Source organism: Zingiber officinale, chromosome 6B (assembly GCF_018446385.1).
Source record: "Zingiber officinale cultivar Zhangliang chromosome 6B, Zo_v1.1, whole genome shotgun sequence".
Lineage (NCBI taxonomy): Eukaryota > Viridiplantae > Streptophyta > Magnoliopsida > Zingiberales > Zingiberaceae > Zingiber > Zingiber officinale.
Window position 1 is genome coordinate 72,916,475 of NC_055996.1, and position 20,053 is coordinate 72,936,527.

The window sequence follows — 20,053 nt, forward strand, 5'->3', positions numbered from 1 at the left end:
AATCATGCTTATGTTAAATTTTCATGCCTATGTTAATTTTAATTTGTCTTAATATTATATTCGCATACTTAAAATTGTCTAACTTTTTAAAATAAATTTTTTCTCATCATTTTTGTTCGAAATTAATTAAATCTTAATTTTTCTATGAAAAATAATTTTATTACTCATCAAAACGAAAAATTTTAAAAAAGTTTTGACCATTAATAAATTTTCTACAAATTTTTTCCAAAATATCAATATTTAATATTAAAAATCATCAAAAATATATTCTTCAAAAATTTAATTTTTCTACTGATATAATTTCTATTTTATATACTTGGAAAAAGTTATAAGTTTTTTTAAACTTGAAATCTATTCGTTAACATTCTTTTTGGAAAATTATATCTCTCTGAATAAAATAAATTATTACCACTTATATTAATTTTGTTTATTCATAAAAATTTTATCACTATTTTTGAAAAGTATTCTTAACCATGATAACAATTTTCAATTTTTTCAACGATTAAAAATAATTTTAAATTATTTCTTCTAAAATATGTTTTTAATTGTAAAAATTCAGATTTTCAAAAAATAATTCTTAAAATTTTTCTAAGTATTAGTAATTGTATCTATAACCCTTAGAATTTATGTAATATTTATTGTTAAATATTTTTACCTCTATTTTTAATGTGATCATAGGGGAAGAAATAATAGATTAAGTCTAGGGGGAGGATTTGTTTGCATTGCATTTTAAAAATTATTGCACTTAATTTTTGCATAGTTATTTACTTTACTATCTTGGTTTAAACCCTAACTTAACTTAGGTCAATCACATCAAAAAGAGGGGAGATTATAAATACTCTATGTTAGTTTTGATGTGATCAACCAAGTTAAGTTAGATTCTACAGTTTTAATATCTTGCGTCTGAATGTGCAGGGACTTAGGAATGCAAGAAGTTGAGAGCAAGACACAACGGATGAGAAGTTGTGGCGCTTTCGAGGGACAAGAAACCTGAGTAGAACACTGCTCAAGTAGAAGATCGGAGTTAGGTTTGGATGAGCTCAACTCTGGAAGGCTGGAGGATCATCCAAGTGACCGGAGAAGGAGCCAGTGACCGAAGAAGGCGTTGGATGGTCAGCTCGAGGCTGACTACTCCAAGTGCTCGGACAAGATGGTTCGAGTGCTCGGACCACCAAGGTGCCTCGTCACAATGTCATTGTTGTGGATCACTTTCGGGTCCACGTTAGCAACGGTTCAAGTACTCGAACATGGTCCAGGTGCTCAGGCATGAAAATTTTCAATCTAGAAACCGTTGTGAAATAGTTACATTGAGATAAAGTTTACCTCGTTAGGGGTGCCCAGAGAGGGTCCAAGCGCCTGAAGTTGCCATGTCAACAAACGGTTAATTTTGACCAGATGGCTATAAATAGAGCCCTAGTCTTCATTGAGTACAACACTTACTATAATCGAATTTCTATTTTCTTCTTCAAGTTCTGTTCTTTCAACATCTTGTACAAGGCTTCTCCGCCTTTGACTTGTGTCGAAGAAGATGTCTGCTAGATGAGCTTCACTTTCCTTAGATTAGCAACCTCCTTGGTTGCAAATCAAGTAAACACTTTTGTCTCGTACTTATTTTATGCAATTTTACTTTCATTTATTAAAGTATTTATCTTAATTAAAGTCAAAAGTTACTGAAAGGGTATTTTTATTATTTTAGGAAATTCACCCCCTCTTGTCGGTTGCACAGGGACCCACGGTTGGGACACCAATTGAGAGTTTGAATAAATGATGACTCGAGAAGCTTCAACTTGCTTCGCTGCTTGAAGTACTGTGAGTAAGGTCTCATATTCAGCTTTGTTATTGGAAGCTCGGAAGTTGAGCCGAACAGAAAGTTGGAGCACATCTTCTCTAGGGGATATTCATAATATCCCGACTCCACTACTAGTGGAAAAGACGCCCACATAAATCTTCTAAGTCCCATCTACTTCTTGGTTAGAAACTTCTGTTAAAAAAATCCACTAAGGCATAAGCTTTAATAGTTGTTTGTGGCTGATATTAGATATTATATTCACTCAACTCGGTAGTCCACTTAATCAATCTCCCTGAGACTTCAGGATCAGTTAACACCCGACCCAAACTAATATTGGTGAGGACTGTGATTGGATGAGTAAGGAAGTATGACCTTAATCAACGTGCGATGAAGGCCAATTGAAGAGCTAATTTTTCTAGTTTAGTTTATCTACTTTCGACATCCTTTAATAAATGTCCTAAGAAATAGATGGGGTGTTGTATATCATCTTCCTATTAGAGTAGAATTACGGCGACTACTCGTTCGGATGTCAATGAATATACCCATAATATTTCTACTGTCATCGGTTTAGAGAGCAAGGGTAGTAGAGACAAATATTCCTTTAATTCGGCGAAAGCTTCATCGCACTTTACGTCCCACTAGAACTTAGAAGCTTTTCTTAATATCTAAAAAAAGGGTAAGCTTCAATTAGCTGAATGGGAGATGAATCAGGAAAGTGCTATAATACGTCCAACTAATTATTGTGCCTCCTTGAAATTACGAGGGCAGACATGTTCTAGAGCGTCTAGATCTTCTCATGATTTGCCTCAATTTCTCATCCAGTCATAATATATCCAGAAATTTCCTACTTTTGACCCCAAATAGGCATTTATTGGGATTAACCTTAAGCTCATATTATCTGAGTATGTGATGTCTCCTTGATATCTGAAGTCAAGGTATCAGATTGGGCAAACTTGATTAAAATATCATCAACATACACCTCAATGTTTCTTCCGATTTGACGCTTAAAGACTCGAACCATAAGTCGTTGATAGGTTACTCCTGCATTCTTTAATCCAAATGACATGACAGTATAACAAAAGGTTCCATTAGTAATTACGAAACTTACTTTTTCTTATCTTCAAAAGCTAAGGAAATTTGATAATATCCTTGATAAGCATCCAACATGCATATGAGTTCACAATTAGAAGTCAAGTCTACCAGTTGATCAATATGGGATAGGAGGTACCAATCTTTTGGACAGGTTTTATTGAGGTCACGAAAGTCAATGCAGACTCTCCATTTACCTTCCAATTTGGACACTAGCATCACATTAATGAGCCAAGTGGGGAATTAAACTTTCCATATGTTCTTGGCTCCCATTAACTTGGTGATCTCCATTTGAATTACTTAATCCTACTCTGATGAGAAGTTACACTTCTTTTGCTGAACGGGTCGCACTTCCGACAGTGTGTTCAACCGATCAACCATTACAGTGGGTGAAATGTTGGTAACATCCTTGGAGGACCAAGCGAAGACATTATAATTGCATAAAAAGCAAGCAATTAGTTCTTGTTTTAGCTCTAAAGGGAGGTTGGTCGCTACTCGAGTGATCCCATCTAACCAGTCAGGATGGATCCGTATATTTTTGTGATTCTCCTCTAGTAAGGATATTAGCATCTTTTGGATGGCTTGGACAACATTATCTTGAGTTCGGTAGATTTTGTGTGAGTCGATTCGAATTATATCCACTTTGCATTTTCTTACCACCAACTGGTTATCTTTTACTTCTATGACTTAGCTCCCCACAGAAAATTTGATTTTTTAATGAAAGGTAGAGACCACTACTCGGAAGGTACTTAGTGCCGACCTCCCCAGTATAACATTGTAGGCCGAGATAGTGTTTATGATTATAAAGGATGTTTTTCAAGTTCACATTAATGGCTCCTCTCCCAAGGAAAGGGAGAGGTTAATCTAACTAATAGGTTGTACCTCGTGTCTCGTGAAATCATACAGGGGAGTATGTATGGGATGAAGCTCCTCGTCGTCCAGCTGCATTTGATCAAAAACAGTTTTAAAGATAATGTTTTACAGAATTATTGGTGTCAATGAATACTCTCTTTACTTAATAATTGGGGATGAAGGCTTCAATTACTAAAGCATCATCTGGGGGGAGCTCAACTCCTGCTAGATCCTCAGGTCCCAAATTTATGGAAGCACCTTGCCCTCTTCCCCAATTGGTGCTAACAACATAACTTTCCAACTTTCTACCATAAGCCCTTCAGCCTTGAGTAGAGTCTCCATCTGAGAGTCCACCTGAGATTATGTTTACAGTCCCTCGAGTGTCAATCTTGCCCTTGCTTGTATCTTTTTCTTCGGCCCTCTAACAAGACTGCGAAGAGCCTCGGGGTTCTTTTAAAGGAGAACAGGATCACTAACTCGTGGATCAGTCAACATCATGGTGGCAATGACATTTGTAGGGTTCAAGATACTTCCTCTTGCCTGACTCACTCTGATTGGCATTCTGCTGGTCAGCTATTTGTTTCAAATCCCTTGCATACTACTAACAATCTCGAATGAAATGAGTATTTAATTGATGGTAGGCATAGTACTGAGTCACCTCAGGAGATCTTTGTGCATATTTAGGAGGAGTCGGGGATACCTCCATGGCTTGTACCACTTTTCTCCCCTTTGATTTGTGAATTCTTGATTTCTCAAGGGTGGGGGAGGAGCTCTCTGATCTTGAGGAGTGGGGACAGGAGCCAAAGTCACCGTTTCTTTTCTCTTAACTGACGGAGCTTCCTCGACTTGAATATATTTAAGTGCCTAGACTTGTAACCCTTCAAAATTGGTTGGAGACGTTTTCACTAAAGATCTGAAAAAAATCTCCATTAACCAAGCCTTGAGAGAAAGCACTATCCTACACCTCTGTGATAACTCAATTAAATCATTGTTAGTATTAATTCAGGGGTTCTTTGAATTTTTGCCCGAGAGTAAATAAATTGTGTGGTGTTTTCTGATATCTTTAACTAGTTGCAAAGTGTTGTATGAAGACCACTTTAAATTCCCAAAGGTCTGAATAGAAGAAGCAGGGAGTCGACTAAACCATCTCTACACCGAATCCAAGAGTGTGGTTAAGAAAACTTGACACTTGACACAATCCATATACTGGTGTAACAAAGAGGCATTCTCTAATTTGCTGATGTAATCTTCTGGATCTGTAGAACTATTATATTCCTCAATCTGCAACAGTCGAAAGTGCCTTAGAAATTTATCCTAGAGGATGTCCTTTGAGAATGGAGGACTTCAAGGGGCTTTCGATCCACCTAATTCAAGGTCTTTGCCCTTTCAAAAACATTGATGAAGGGTTTAACCAAAAGATTTTATAAAAGGTTCTCTAGCGATAAACTTACTGATCGATATGGCAGAAGTAGTTTACAGTGTTCCCATAGGCCAAGTTATCTTCTAATGAGCTGGTGTCACTTCAACTGACTGAGTTAGCGGTTCAGTTGAAGGATTGGTCATTTGAGGATGTGAGAGTTGCCCCTTTAACATCGCACACTATCACCGCTACCAATTTGTCAAAATCTTCAATTTCTATGGCGATGACAATAGGTCTTCCGACATCATTCATATTCACTTTTTGATTCAGGTCTTAACTTAGTATTCCTATAGATAATGTCAATTTGATCCTGCTTGTGAACGTCGATGAGTGAATCACCTTTGAGTTGGCTCTATCTCCAACTTAATTATCAATCACCGAATAACAACGAGGATGACGATGTGGTTGGATGCCTGGACGAAGGTAAAAATGAAGAAGAGGGTTAGAATGATGGCTAGGGGTTCTCCGGTGCAGCCACTCTGACACTCAAGTTAGAGGATGAAGAAGATGAATATTAGGGTTTTAATGTACGTAGGTGTACGTATATACCTGAATACCAGAAAAGATTACCTTTTATAAGGAAATCACAGACTCTTTCCATCTATTCCTTTCCTCGTGTTACCATTATTTAATTCATTAAATAATGTAAGATGATATGGGTTATGAAGAAGGGATCTATTTTTCTAGAAAAGAGGGAAGAGAGGACTAAGCGAACAGCGATGTTCATATAGGCACGGCGAGTGAAGACCGACCAAATGGAAAAAGTCGATCGAGTATCTAAGTTCGGCCGGCATAGATAGGCCGAGCCAGAACAGCTGGTCGAGCAGAAGAGGCATATAACCTCATAACAAACAGGGCACAGTGTGCTCGATAGGTGAAGACCGACCGAGCGGAAAAGTCAACCGAGTATCTAAATTCGGCCGGCCGAGACAGGCCGAGCCAGAACAGCCGGTCGAGCAAAAGAGGCATAGAGCCTCATAGCAAACAAGGCACAGTGTGCTCGACGGATAAAGACCGACCGAGCAAAAAAGCCGACCGAGTATCTAAGTTCGGTCGGCCGAGACAGGCCGAGCCAGAACAGTCGGTTGAGCAGAAGAGGCATATGGCCTCATAGCAAACAAGACACAGTGTACTCGACAGGTGAAGACCGACCGAGCTGAAAAAGCCGACCGAGTATCTAAGTTCGGCCGGCCAAGACAGGCCGAGCCAGAACAGTCGGTCGAGCAGAAGAGGCATATGGCCTCATAGCAAACAAGGCACAGTGTGCTCGACGGGTAAAGACCGACCGAGCAGAAAAGCCGACTGAGTATCTAAGTTCGACCGGCCGAGACAGGCCGAGCCAGAACAGTCGGTCGAGCAGAAGAGGTATATGACCTCATAGCAAACAAGGCACAGTGTGCTTGACAGGTAAAGGCCGACCGAGCGGAAAAAGTCGACCGAGTATCTAAGTTCGGCCGGCCAAGACAGGCCTAGCCAGAATAGCCGGTCAAGCAGAAGAGGCATGTGGCCTCGTAACAAACAAGGCACAGTGTGCCTAACAGGTGAAGACCGACCAGGCGAAAGAGGCTGACCAAGTCTCGCACCGGTTGACTTCCCACAAACTCTGGCATATATAAATCATACGGAAATACTTTGTGATTATATGAGAGCTTAACTAATTTGACGGGAAATGTCTTCTAGAAGCTTGTACAGGTTTGCTAAACGACAAAGAAGGTACATCTGGGGTACGATAAAGATTCCTTGAACTATTTTCACAAGCGGTGCTTACGTCATCTTATAACCAACTTCAACAAACCGGGGTCCACCTCTTGACTGTGGAGGTCAAGTGAGGTGGTATAAAAAGGAGAATCCTCTCCACTGGCCAGGCATGTAATCATTCTGACACAACTCAAACCCTAATTTTCATCTTCTTCCATATTACTTCCTCTTTTCACCGGAAACTAACTTGAGCATCGGAGGGCCTAGCCAAGGATTCTCACCCTGGTCTTAGGTCACTAACGCTTTGGCGGTTAGTCTCATTGTGTGCAGGATTACGGGGTCATATCATCCATCGGATCACTAGATCCCTACTGATCTTGGGAGTCATCGTACCGACGTTCTTTTCTGGGAGGTATTATTCATCAGATCAGCTTTGGTCTTCTCGGATTGGTGATCTTATCTTCAAGCGCAAGTGAGGTCTGTTGTGATTTTCTCAAATCCTCCCTTGTTTATCGGTATCAGAATACGCCATCACCCATCGCCGCCATCACCCATTGTCGCCCAGTGCTTCATCTTGCAAGCTTTCGGACAGGATCATAAGACTTATTCAGGTCGTTGTCTTTTTTTCTAAAATAATTTGAGATTTGTATGATGATTATCCTTTTCCTGAAATAATTCAAGATTTGTGGGATGATTTTTTCTTTTCTTGAAGTGATCCTGCATTCTGTGTCGCCAAGAGGCATGGAACCTAAGGAGGCAGTGACCCAAGAGTCAAGAGCCGGGAGGCTAAAGAGTCAGGAGGGTTGAGAGTCGGTAGCCGGGAAGCTAAGGAACCGAGAGAGCCAAGAGTCGGGAGCCAAAAGGTTAAGAAGTCGGGAGGCCCGAGAGATTATGAGGCTAAGGAGCCAGGAGGGCCGAGAGTTGGGAGCCAGGAGGGCAAGGAGCCGGGAGACGCGAGAGACCAGGAGGCTAAAGAGCCCGAAGGCCTGAGAGTTGGGAGCCGGGAAGGTAAGGAGCTGGGAGGCCCGAGAGATCAAGAGGCTTAAGAGCCAAGAGGCCCCAGAGTCGGGAGGCCCGAAAGGCCAAGGAGGTGGGAGACCCTAAACTTTCCTCTGCTAGAACTATCTCAGCAGTTTTTACAAATCTTTTCTTATCCACATGGCGCCTACGGATCATTTTCCTGATCATCTTATACATTATTTTATATTTTGTCTGCCAAATTCCTCTGCTGGTGTTTTTTTTTTGTTAAATGATTTGGAGATCATTAGCCCTTGGAGTTTATTCTTGTTTTCTTTGAATGACTAATGCTCCGCTGCAATCTTTGAAGCCAATCCATATGTAGATGTGTCCAGGATCCATTTTTTTTCTAGATAGCACAAAGCATGTTTCACTATGGCATTGTCACATTTAAACATGTAAAATGCCTGCAAAATAAGAAACGGGAGCTATCAAATTCTAAAGGCTTGTTATGCTACTCAACTTATAAGGTGAAAAAAAAAAAAGATAAAAAGAAGGTAAGATGAGGCGCTAGTTTTGCTGTGCTAGTAATTTCGATCGATCTTACCATGGCCCATGAAAATGAACGCCTCACAAGCCCATCAAATTACAAATTTGGTATGTTGTTTGACTCATTCAATTACGATATAAGATCAGTTTCTATGAATTTTATATTCCACGTTGATTTCAATAATTATAGTGGTTATGTTTAGACTAAGAAATCCTGTTCTCTATTAAATCAATTTTACTCATATCACACATTTTGATTTCGTGTATCATGTAATGGATCACTGAACTAATGGGCTTTAACTTGCTAGCTTATATCAACCAATCATATTTTATTTATTTATATTTTGATCATTTATCAAGAATGGATTATTGCTTTTGTCCTGTATTTGTTATTTTCAAATAACTTGTTGAATGACTTTTAATTCACTTCCATAAGCCTTTCAAGTCAGTTCAAAAAATATTTGATTCATATTTTATTGAATTCAAATCAAATTCGAGCTCAAATTATACTATTCGATAGTTCACAAGCTACTCGCGAGACCTAATATTTTATTAATATAAGTTAAATATATAATAAATACATAAATTTTGAACTTTTCAAGTACATATTTTTAGTAATAATTCGAATAGTTTGTGAATATATTTGAATCTTTCGAACCAAACTCGAATCTGAATCCTAATTTGAACTGAACTCAAACTAAAAACTTTGAATTATTCGAGTTTCGAATCGAGCTCGAACTTGAATATATCTATTTCAAATCGAATTCGAATCTTAAATTTTTCTACATATTCAATTCGATTTGATTCATTTACACTCTTACATATGCCTTAGGAATTGATTATTGCCTTGGGACATTTTTCTCAAATCTATTGTTGATACTTTTGTTTTGTGAACATGTATGGAAATAATGGAAATAGTATGCAATTAGTGTATTGTTACCAATAATAATAATAAGTGTATCATTAACAAATAATAAAAGTAAATTGTTTTGTTTTCTTGGTGTATCATGTTAAAAAAGAAATGATAATCTCAGTTAGTTTTATTGATTATCTCTGGAGTGATCAGTCTGGTCTTATGAAAGTTTCCCATCAGTCACTCGGGTAAATCAAAAAGCGCACACGAGAACCAGTCCAGAAGTCCAACATTATTTGGTTGCGCTTCTCATTTAGAGGAAAAATTTCTGTAAATATATTATAACTGAGATTCGAATCGCGGATATCTTAATGTGTATGATTAAAATTTTAGCTAATCTAGTCTATTAATTGTTTTGTGATTTTTTTCTTTTCAACACAAGTTTTGGTATTTGTTGTAGCTTATTATTATGGGTAAATAAATAGGTTCAGAATTCCCTTTTTGTTTATTTGCATTTATAATTTCAGGTTAGAGTGTTTTGTGAAAAGGCTAAGGTGGCATTGATAGAAATGACAATTCCTCCTATATTTGATGGAGAATTTGATATTCGATCAGAATAGAGGAGAATATAGAGAGAAGTTTTAGATCCGATTGTAATAATCGAATAATCAGGTATAGATATTTTTGAGTATAGGTATAGAGATGAATGTGATAAAATTCTATCCATACCCTACCCGATACCCGATATATATATAAGCTTTATTTTTTTTATTGAAAAAAAAAAATTTTAGCCCGCTCTCAGCCTTGGAAAAGAAACTTAGTTTACCTCTTTATCCGATCACCAACACATATCTCATCTTCTTTTGTATAAGGAATGCTCACACGATCAAAAGAGCACGAGACGAGGAAGAACATACAAATATATTGAAATAATTTATTTTTTAAAAAAAAAAGAGAGAATGATAGGTAGTAATAGGATGATGGGTATGATATAGATACCTGATCCTCTGACGAGTATGAGGATGAGTATCAAAGTTAAATATCTGATTATTATAGGAATGAGTATGAATATGGATATAATAAATGAGAATGAGTACGGAGTAGAAGAAATTTTACCTAAATCCTACCCATTACCATCTCTAGGTATTGATGGAAGAAAATAATGTTTAGGTAATTTCTTTTTAGCAAGTTGTTTAATCAATGGTGGTATTGATTATCATAGTTATATGAAATTCATAAATATGTAGCTTCACACCATCTTCTTATACATTCCTCATCCTTTCATTATAATCTCTTCATTCTAGAAAGCCCAAAATATTTTTGTACAATTTTAGAACTAAGATATACTAAAACTGATCCTAACTATTTCTGTTTGGGTGAAATGGATTTAAAGATGACAAATAGAGTTATAATTAGACATGTTATAATTGGATGTGAGTGATCCAGGAACCAAAGTAACCTCCTTATGCTCGTCTTTACATGCATAATTTGTTGTTTGACTTGCATATCACTCACTTAGCTATTGTTTGACAAAAAAACTTTATCAAATAGTATATGCTATATATCTTGTTTAATATTTTGACTGAAAGCTTAGTTACTTAATTAGCAAACATTAACACTAAACAATTAACAAATTTGATTATACTTTTGTAGGTTCAGTAGATTAAACAACACTATGGTGCAGGTAAAATTTTCTAAGATACTTCTGTTGTGTTGTATTGTATTAGTAAAGTTATGTTATATTAGTAAAGTTATTTCTTCGTACTTTTACAATTTATGCATTTTTGTAATGAACCATGAACGCATAATAATTTTTATATTATCAGTATCATAGCTTTATTGATTGTGTGTTGTGTACTCATATATTTAAGGGCTAGAGAAACAGAATGGTTGGAACTTTGAAGATTTGACAACAAATTAAATTGGACAACAAGGAAGATTTTGATTAATGTCGTTAAAATGACATTTTGATCAATGTGTACATTTGGATGTTATTAGTAAATTAAATTTTGATCAGTATTGATATTGTAATTATGTATATTTGGATGTCGTTAATAATATTATTTTGATTAATGTTATATTGATAATTGGAACATGAATGTAAGCTAAATTTTGAATATTGCTTTGTTTAGGCTTTTTGAATTAAATTATGTGATGTCATCTAGGATTTTAATATTTTTTAGGGGTGTTGTGGTAAATTTTAATCTAAAGTTAGTGATGGAATTAAATTTTCATCACTAATTTTAGAGACTGAATTTAATTTCTGTCTCTAATTTTAGCACAGAATTTTAATTCATCACAAATAAATTTAAAGATAGAAATTCAATTCCCTTGCTAAAATTAGAAATGGAAATTAATTATCCATTACTAAAATTAGCTATGGAAAATTAATTTATGTCTCTAATTAGCGACAGGAAATTAATTTCATCGCTAAATGACATTAGAAACCAAAAAATTAGCGATAAAAAATTTTGGTCTCTAATTTCGATTGCTAATCAGTGTATCCCTTGTAGTGTAAACTATCTGAAATTTTAAAATCTTAATATGCTCTAAATAAGAGGAGTCATAAGAATCATTTAGTGGTGTTGGTAAGTGAATATAATAGATTTAGATCTTTTAATGAACTCATTCAAAACATCTCAAGATTGTGTAAATTTCAAAAGGTCGCAACTCTCTATCAAGGGGATCAACCCTAAATCCTAAAATCTATGTCCGAGAGCATGATTACACTTAGGAGGCTATTATAAGTATAATGATATTGGTTTAAAGTGATTTTGATGTGTCTAAGGTTATCAACAAGTATTGGCTAAAACTCACCAATGGCCCTACGTTATCTACAATTTTAAAATTTTGTTATGGTATGAACGAAGGAGTCCTAAGAATCCTTTAGTGATGTTGATAAGTATGACATGCCTATATCCTTTAATAAGCTCATGATAAATATCTCATGGCTGTATAGATTTTAGAAACTTACAACTCTCTTTAAAGTCTCTGAAATCTATATCTTTGGGCATGGTTATACTTAAGAGGCTCCTGGAAATATAATGTCATGGTTCAAAGTGATTCTAATGTGCCTAAGGCTATCAGCAAATTTTGACCAAAATTCATTGATTATCCTATATTATCTAGAATTTTAAAATCTTGATATGGTTTGAACTAGAGAAATACTAAGTGTAAATATCTTGGGATAGTTTTGATGTGATCAATCAAGTTAAGTGATATGCGTAGATTATATACACTTACTTAGCATGTTTTGACGCACATTCATATATTTTACTCATGCTTTATCTATGCACTTTCATACTCTTAGTCTTATTTTCAGCATAATTACTCTTCTTTGTTCAGAGATCTGCTCTTATGTATTTTCTACTTACAGAAGTCGAATATGGAGAGGAAACAATGTTCGTGGTTAATCCTATCAATAAACAAAGGAAAACAGCACTGACCATGTGAGTCACACGGCCATGCCAAAGAAGCAAGGAGGAAAATGACTTGGTCGTGTGGTGCAGACAAGCCGTGTAGCTTTACCAAAAGAGGAGCATGACATGGTCATGTGGATCCACACAGTCATGTCATCCTAGTAGATTTTCCAGCACATGTCCATGTAGATCTACACGACCGTGCAATGATTCCAGAATGAAAGCAAGATCAGGTCGTGTGTGCCACACAGTCGTGCAAGGTTTCCAGAAGCTAAGAATGACCTAGTTGTATGAGCCACACGGCCATGTAGGCCAACCAGAGATGCAGCAGAACACGGCCGTGTAGATCTACATGGCCGTATCACCTTGGTCGAGAACAAAACTTTTGAGACCGTGTGAGAGTCACACAGCTGTGGCACGGGCTGTGTGGTGCCCGTGCCCTACTCTATATAAGGGGTTTTCTTCCTCTTGAAAGAGGAGGAGGCTCTCCCTTTTGGGGAGATTCAATTTGGGGTTGTTCTTCATCCTCTCCAGCTTTGTTCCAGCGATCCTAAGCCATCTCCACCTCCGTATCGACTCCAAAAGCTAAGGATTGGTTTCGAAGATCACTCATCGTCTCTAGATAAGCATTTCTATTCTCTATTCTCGATGGGGATTGGAATATTTGTAATTTCTTTATCTTCGGATCTCTATCTTTGTACTATGGAGTAGATTCATTGTTCTAGAATTAAGGGAGTAATTGTGGTGTGATTTGATGTATGAATCTCATGGATATGCCAATTTCTGATTTAGATGATGTTGATGTGTTTTGTATCTATTTGATCTTGTGTGTATGCTTGTGTTTGGATCTAATTACCATGTTTGATTGAATGTTTGTGAGGCTTTTGGATCCCGTAAAGGGATACCCTAGATCATATGACCGAGGGGTGTTTGTGACAGGCTGCCCCGCTAACGGATGTCTAGGGGATCACCTTGATAGGTAAAGCTAGTCTCTACAAGGAGGTGGGATAGTTGAATGCATTTAGTTCCTGCACTTTTATGTGAATTAAGTGGTGTTGTGTTTTTGTGTTGTATGATCGAGGGGCGTTGGTGGCAGGCTGCCCCGCTAACGGACTTCATAGGGATCATAACCATTCAATCGCTAGAGGTGTAGATCGAAGTCCCTTGCCAGTTGGCTTCTGCAGGAGAAAATCGGCAACTTCCTACAAATGCATGTTAATTGAGGATATGAATTAGAGAACTATGCTACATCAATGAATATCACAATGAAACCGAATTCCTAGAACACTCACCAAACCATATACTTCATTTACTTTCCTAGTTCCATTTCTAGTTGCTACTTAGTTCATTCTTTTCCTTGTTGATTGTTTAGCTAATTATACATGAGATATCTCTTGTGCTTATAACCAGTCCCTGTAGGATCGATATCTTTTTATTACTGACGATGAAATCGTGCACTTACGATTGCGTAACAAGTTTTTGGCGCAGTTACCAGGGACTGCATCTATAACATTAGAGATAATTATTTGAGTTAGACTAAACTTTTCTTTTCTATTACTTAGTTGTAACTAGTCTTAGAAATTCAATTTTCACAATCTTATCTTTTATTTTTTATTACTTTTTCTACAATTTATCTTATTACAATTCAAATTCTGCATTTTATAATTTCAGAATTTCAATTTAGTTGTTCACGTTGAGAGCGGATGAGAGATGAGTGAGGGCACTGGCGTCTTGTGGGGGTAGACGGTGGCATGACTTTGAGCACGTGAGGGAGAAGGCAGTGGCATTAGCGATTATGAGAAGAAATGAATCAAGAAAATAGGAATAGGAAGAGAATAAACTTAGTCATTTTAATTTATATATTTAGATTAAATGATTTATAACTTAGGTTAATTAAATCAATCAACTCCCACTTAACTTATATTTTAAATAGATTTTCTTAATCTAATTGATTTATCCTCTTGAATGATTTATCCCCTTAAACATGTCATACGAACTCCGTTTAAATCCTAAATCATTTTTCTACAAGGTTATTTTTTTAATTAACACTTATTATTATTAGTGTTTGACTAAGAATAGTTAAGAGTAGTATTCTATATATATATCTATAACTTCCCACTATTAATTCAACCAATTGATATACTGTAAACCAGAACCTACTATTTTAAGGCATTATTATACTTATTCATCTGACACAAATCTAAAGTAAATATAATAATCACAACATTGTCTTTTATTGATAAAAATGATATAATAGAGTTTAAGACAATGAACTATTGATTGGCTCTTAAGGCTTATACTAACAGTGATCCAATTCGATAATGAATTTGGATGGAAAAGCATAACAGTGTCTAGATCGAGCGATCGATCTAGATGATCAATCGACCATAAAAAGTATAATTCAAGCACAGATTTGGCTCGATCGGAACATAATCAGTCAACTAGAAATGATGTTTGATTGACAGATCAAGACATATAAAAGAAAGCTCGAATCCAGATGCTTAAAAATCAAGTTTTTGACAATCGATTCAATCATCTACTCCATTAAACAAGCTCTACTTGTCCGTGCTCCTTCTACATCCGACAACCTATGCCGAGCTTCTAATCTAAATGTTGTTGGTAATTAATTTTGTATTGCATTTCATTTTAATAGAGGTATAGTAAAGTGTTAGTAAACTCTCTCCAATTGTTTGAGGTTTCTTTATTTCCCATAAATTTTTGGGAGAAAATATATAAGTTACCTATTCGGATAACAATCCAACAGATTGTAGACCTTGACGTACCTGTTCTAGGGCTGTGAACCAAATAAATAATTTATCTAGATTTGGTTTTATTTTCTACTGCGTTTTTTATTTGTGTTGAAAGAATCGACCGATGTTTAGACTGTCCAATATAAATTCACTACTAATGAATGAGCAATCCACTGAAAATATGAACAATTAATTCTATATTTAATAAATATAAAAATTAGATATACATTTGGAGTATTATGAAAACCTCACGGCTCAAAATCGGTGTGTAACTCAGTTACAGCTGTTGTTAGATTGATAAAAATATATATATGAGAATACTCACATCATATATCTATTTAAAAATTTTATCTATTAAAAATTTTAATAGGATAATTAAAAAATCTTTACATCAATTATCATATTCATTCTCTAAATTATCAATTATCTATTCATTTCTTAAATTATAAATTTAGGGAGAGATAGATACATTAAAATCGTACTTTTGTGGATTAAAAGAGAGTCCTTTGCATAAATGATGATCCTCATTTATTTTATAAATAAAGATCATCAATATCCATTAATATATGTAAAAAGATCATCCTCTAATCCACAAAAACGAACAAAAAAAAAAAACTACTATTAATTTTGTACCCAAAAATCTTTTTTTCATATCTTTAGATATATAATGGCAAATGAATATATCATGTTTGTCTAAAAACATATAAATAGGTAGTTATAGGCCCCCCTTTCTATAAAGTGATTTATATAGAATCTGAAATACGCATGCTAACCAATTACACACTAGATGCATCACACAGTAGCACCAAAACTGAGGATATTCAAAACGCATTTCCATACCGAACAAAATTAAAGATATCGAACATGAATCCATAAAACTCAAAATTCAGAGACATTTATGAGTCACCACAATCCACAGAGTAAACAAGAAACATGGACAAATGTAAATAGACAGAGGCTCTATCGCAAATGCAATAATGCAGTTTTGCTCATTCCTCATCTTCATCTCCATCACCTCCAGCAGCCTTCTTTGCTGCAGCCTTTTGATTTTTTCTCTTCACTCTTCCTGGTCGGCCGCCACCAAATGGACTGGTGAGGGAGAAGTCGATGTGCTTAGCTGAATCCACCCTCACCATGAAGGATGGGATGTTCACTACTTGCCTTCCTACTCTGCAAGATGGTTAGCACGTAGGAAACAAGTGAGAGAAACCAACACAACAATTAACAGCAGAAACATATGAAGCTCATATAACAGTGTCTCTGACTATGATCGATTTGATTGGAAGGAAAAAACAAATAGATGCAAACAGAAAAAATGATTATGCTGCAAATTAAAAACAGTCTTAGCAGGGAAGATTAAGTAAGCTTGCATATGTCATCCCTTAATCGCAATAGCTAAACATCTACAATAAATTGCAGAAAAACTTCTGCGTATGATTGTTAGAGGCGTTTAACCAAGCTATGTAACTAAGAAAGTTTTTGAAAACAGCCTTGTTTTGCCATCATGAATATAAAAGCATAAAAAATCTAGAAAACAAATTAAATGAAGAATTTTCATTTAAAATGAAGTAGGACTAACAACCAAAGAAAGGAACGAATAAGCACAGCTATAATTCAGTTTCACTTTCATTACTTATTCCCGGTATTCTATTTCTTTGGTCTAGATAACATTGTACACTGCTTTCAGAATGTATCAGAGTCGACTACTACATCTGGACATGCTTTGAAGATTGTTCCTACAACACCAAAAGATGATTATCCAATAGTCTCCTAGCAGCAACTCTCCAATAATTAGAATCCACTGCAAAGAATTAGGTAATATTGCTTCCAGTGGATAATAAGAGACTCTTATGTGTTCATAATCAACAACAGGTTGGAGAGGCCGACAGAAACATTAAATTGGCTCGAAATGCAAGCATGCAAAGTCACCTCGATCATGCTGTTTGACAACTCAATTCAGCGGAGTATGCGAAGAAAGTTGTTGATCAAAGGAACAATAAGGCACAATGAATAGGCATATTTTTTGCATTCATTCTTAAGGAGAAAAGGTCATTTATAGCATACGCACTATCCATTAAAATTATACCGTATATGGCGCTGTCTGATAAGGACCCTAGCGTGGTGGATGGATTTAGCCATTCCAGACTTGAAGACGAGTGTCTGCAAACGCCGCTCCAAGAAGTTCTCGACGGTGAGAGCCAGCACATAATCGAGCTTGTTCTGCCCTTCCTCGAGGAGCCCATACCGATTCATCCGGCGGAGTAGGGCTTCTCCCTCAAAGATTCGACGAGGGTTCTTCTCATCGAGCGTCAGAAGCTCCCTAGCCGCATTACGGATTCGGCTCAGCGCATACTGGACCCTCCAGAGCTCCCGCTTGCATCGGAGCCCATACTCCCCTACCAGCTTCAGCTCGGCATCGAGCCGCTCTTTCTCGTAAGGACGACGGGGCTTCTTGAAGGTCTTACCATCTGCAAACACCTCAACTTAGCCGAGCTCCGGTAGATCCACACCCAAAAAACCAAGAACTTTGGAAGAATAGAGGATCAAAACTAAGCAAAACGAGGAATGCTAGCATGCAACAGATCGATTAGGAAGAACGAAGGACGAAAAAAAAGGGCAGAGAAAGGCTCACAGTTCCTGTAGAAACTAACGTGCACCATGGCCGGTTCTTCCTCGCCGACGCCTCGCTAAACGGGAAAGAATGAGGGAGGATTTTATACATATTCTCGGTGCCAAAACCCTAACCGCAATTCCACGCAAAACCGGGCCCGGGCCGGGCCGGGCCGACCAAAAATGAAGCCTTAAATCCGGCCTTTTGGCGGTTGAAGACTCTGAAAATTGCACGCACAAAAATACATTCCTTAAGTTCTAAGCTTCAAAAAGCCTTCTGAATCGAATCATTCAGAAACAGATGGATATAAATTATATAATTGTTTAGTTGTATATTATAATACTGCAAAATGCTTCTTCCTGCTTTCATTTATAGTCGGAACTGATTCCTTCATACAGAAAATGTTTTTAAAGACAAACGAATGAATGCTGAACAGCACTAATATACGTACACTACTTAAATATGTTTCTAACTAACTCATAACTCAAGCCATAGATAATTTTTGAAATATAACATGCATATTCAAAAGTTAACTTTTAAAAATCTTTCGAAAGGTCATCGATGAGATGAAACATAGTTTTAGGATTTAGTCAGGATGAGTTTTTGAACGTTGATAGCTACTCTTAATTTGATCCATAGATACTTATATGCCCTAATTGGTACTCTGAGAAAAAGACACGTGGACACCAATTGAGCATCACACCACCAATATGTGTCCCTCCCCTGATCTTAAGTTATAAGTCTTTCTCCATCTATATATACATTGTAAAACCGCTCTCTTCAAGGCATCAATGAGCTTAAGTTGCATTAGTTCCCTCTTCCTCTGTCTCGAAGTATGTCGGGCGTTTGGGTCTTCAAGAATGGAGTGCTTCGATTGATCGAGAACCCGGCCAACGAGCAATCATCCACCATTCGACGAAAGGTTCTGCTCCACATCCCGACCAATGAAGTCATTACTTCCTACGAAGCCTTGGAGCGCAGACTGATGAGTCTTGGGTGGGAGCGGTACTACGATGATCTTGACCTCCTCCAGTTCCACAAGCGTTCTTCGGTCGACCTAATCTCTCTCCCCAAGGAGTTCAACCGGTTCAAGTCGATGCACATGTATGACATCGTCGTGAAGAACCGGGAGACATTCAAAGTCATTGACATGTAGACCGAGACAATAAATCAGGTGCACATGTTCTTCTGATCACTTTGATCGATCGATCAACCGAAGTGTGTGAATCTTCTTACCCCTTTGATTGTTTGTGAAACAATTATTAGTCGTTTGCATGTTTCCTTTTGTAACCTCAATCTCTTGTGGCAAGCATATTGTAATATGTGTAATGGTCATGTTGATAATTAAACCTCCGTATGCACTAAGTGATGCAAGCCTATCGAAGAGATACGGAAGGATTTACCGGAAATGATCTCGATCATGTTGTTCTATCCGATCATGTAGATTACTATATCTAAACATGTAAGCAATTACTTTGATGAAGAATGAGAGGGCAAAAGAGATAATAGATAGGGAACAACAAACTAATTAATAAACATATCATATAGAATCATAATTATATATCGAAATATTGACAATAATAACTCCTATACCTATCAATTTCAAGAAAATTCGTTTTGAAGAAAATTGATACACACGTGTTATATATCTAGATTAAAAGTCGTTTAACTTATTTGTCACTTGTTATCTCGAATGTAATTCTCCTATATGTAAACTTAAAGTTGGCATCTTTCTTAGCTTTTAAAATCATAAAGAATTACTAACTTTGAATTCTTAAGATATGTCCATGAATAATATGTCATGTATATCAGTGTGATATCCAACTATCTAAAGAGATCATTATAAATTCTTAAACTAGTGAAATAATAATACTAATAATATAAAAAGTGTACGGTCATTACGGTATCAAATGCGAGATGCTTCAATAGCTAGTTAAAAACATTAAACACTATTAACATTCTTTGTTAGTGATGGAATCCTTCTCTCCTTCCTCCGGAAGCTAGCTAAGGGTGACATTTGTCTCCGATGTCCTGCAGGACAAATCATGTTAGTCAGTGGCTGACAT

At 36.5% G+C, this 20,053-nt stretch overlaps 2 protein-coding genes across 2 annotated transcripts; one reads left to right on the forward strand and one right to left on the reverse strand.

The window, feature by feature from the left end:
- Positions 1-16,194: 16,194 nt before the first annotated feature.
- LOC121992690 (40S ribosomal protein S9-2-like) lies at positions 16,195-18,084 on the reverse strand. The gene is made up of 3 exons (XM_042547212.1): positions 18,009-18,084; positions 17,463-17,844; positions 16,195-16,546 (listed from the first exon to the last, which is right to left on the reverse strand). Exons 1-3 carry the CDS (start codon positions 18,034-18,036, stop codon positions 16,366-16,368), a joined length of 591 nt encoding a protein of 196 aa, XP_042403146.1. The 5' UTR covers positions 18,037-18,084; the 3' UTR covers positions 16,195-16,365.
- A 704-nt stretch (positions 18,085-18,788) lies between these two features.
- On the forward strand, positions 18,789-19,344 carry LOC121990283 (flowering-promoting factor 1-like protein 2). The gene has a single exon (XM_042544448.1). The coding sequence runs from the start codon at positions 18,823-18,825 to the stop codon at positions 19,141-19,143; it is 321 nt and encodes a 106-aa protein (XP_042400382.1). The 5' UTR covers positions 18,789-18,822; the 3' UTR covers positions 19,144-19,344.
- Positions 19,345-20,053: the final 709 nt, after the last annotated feature.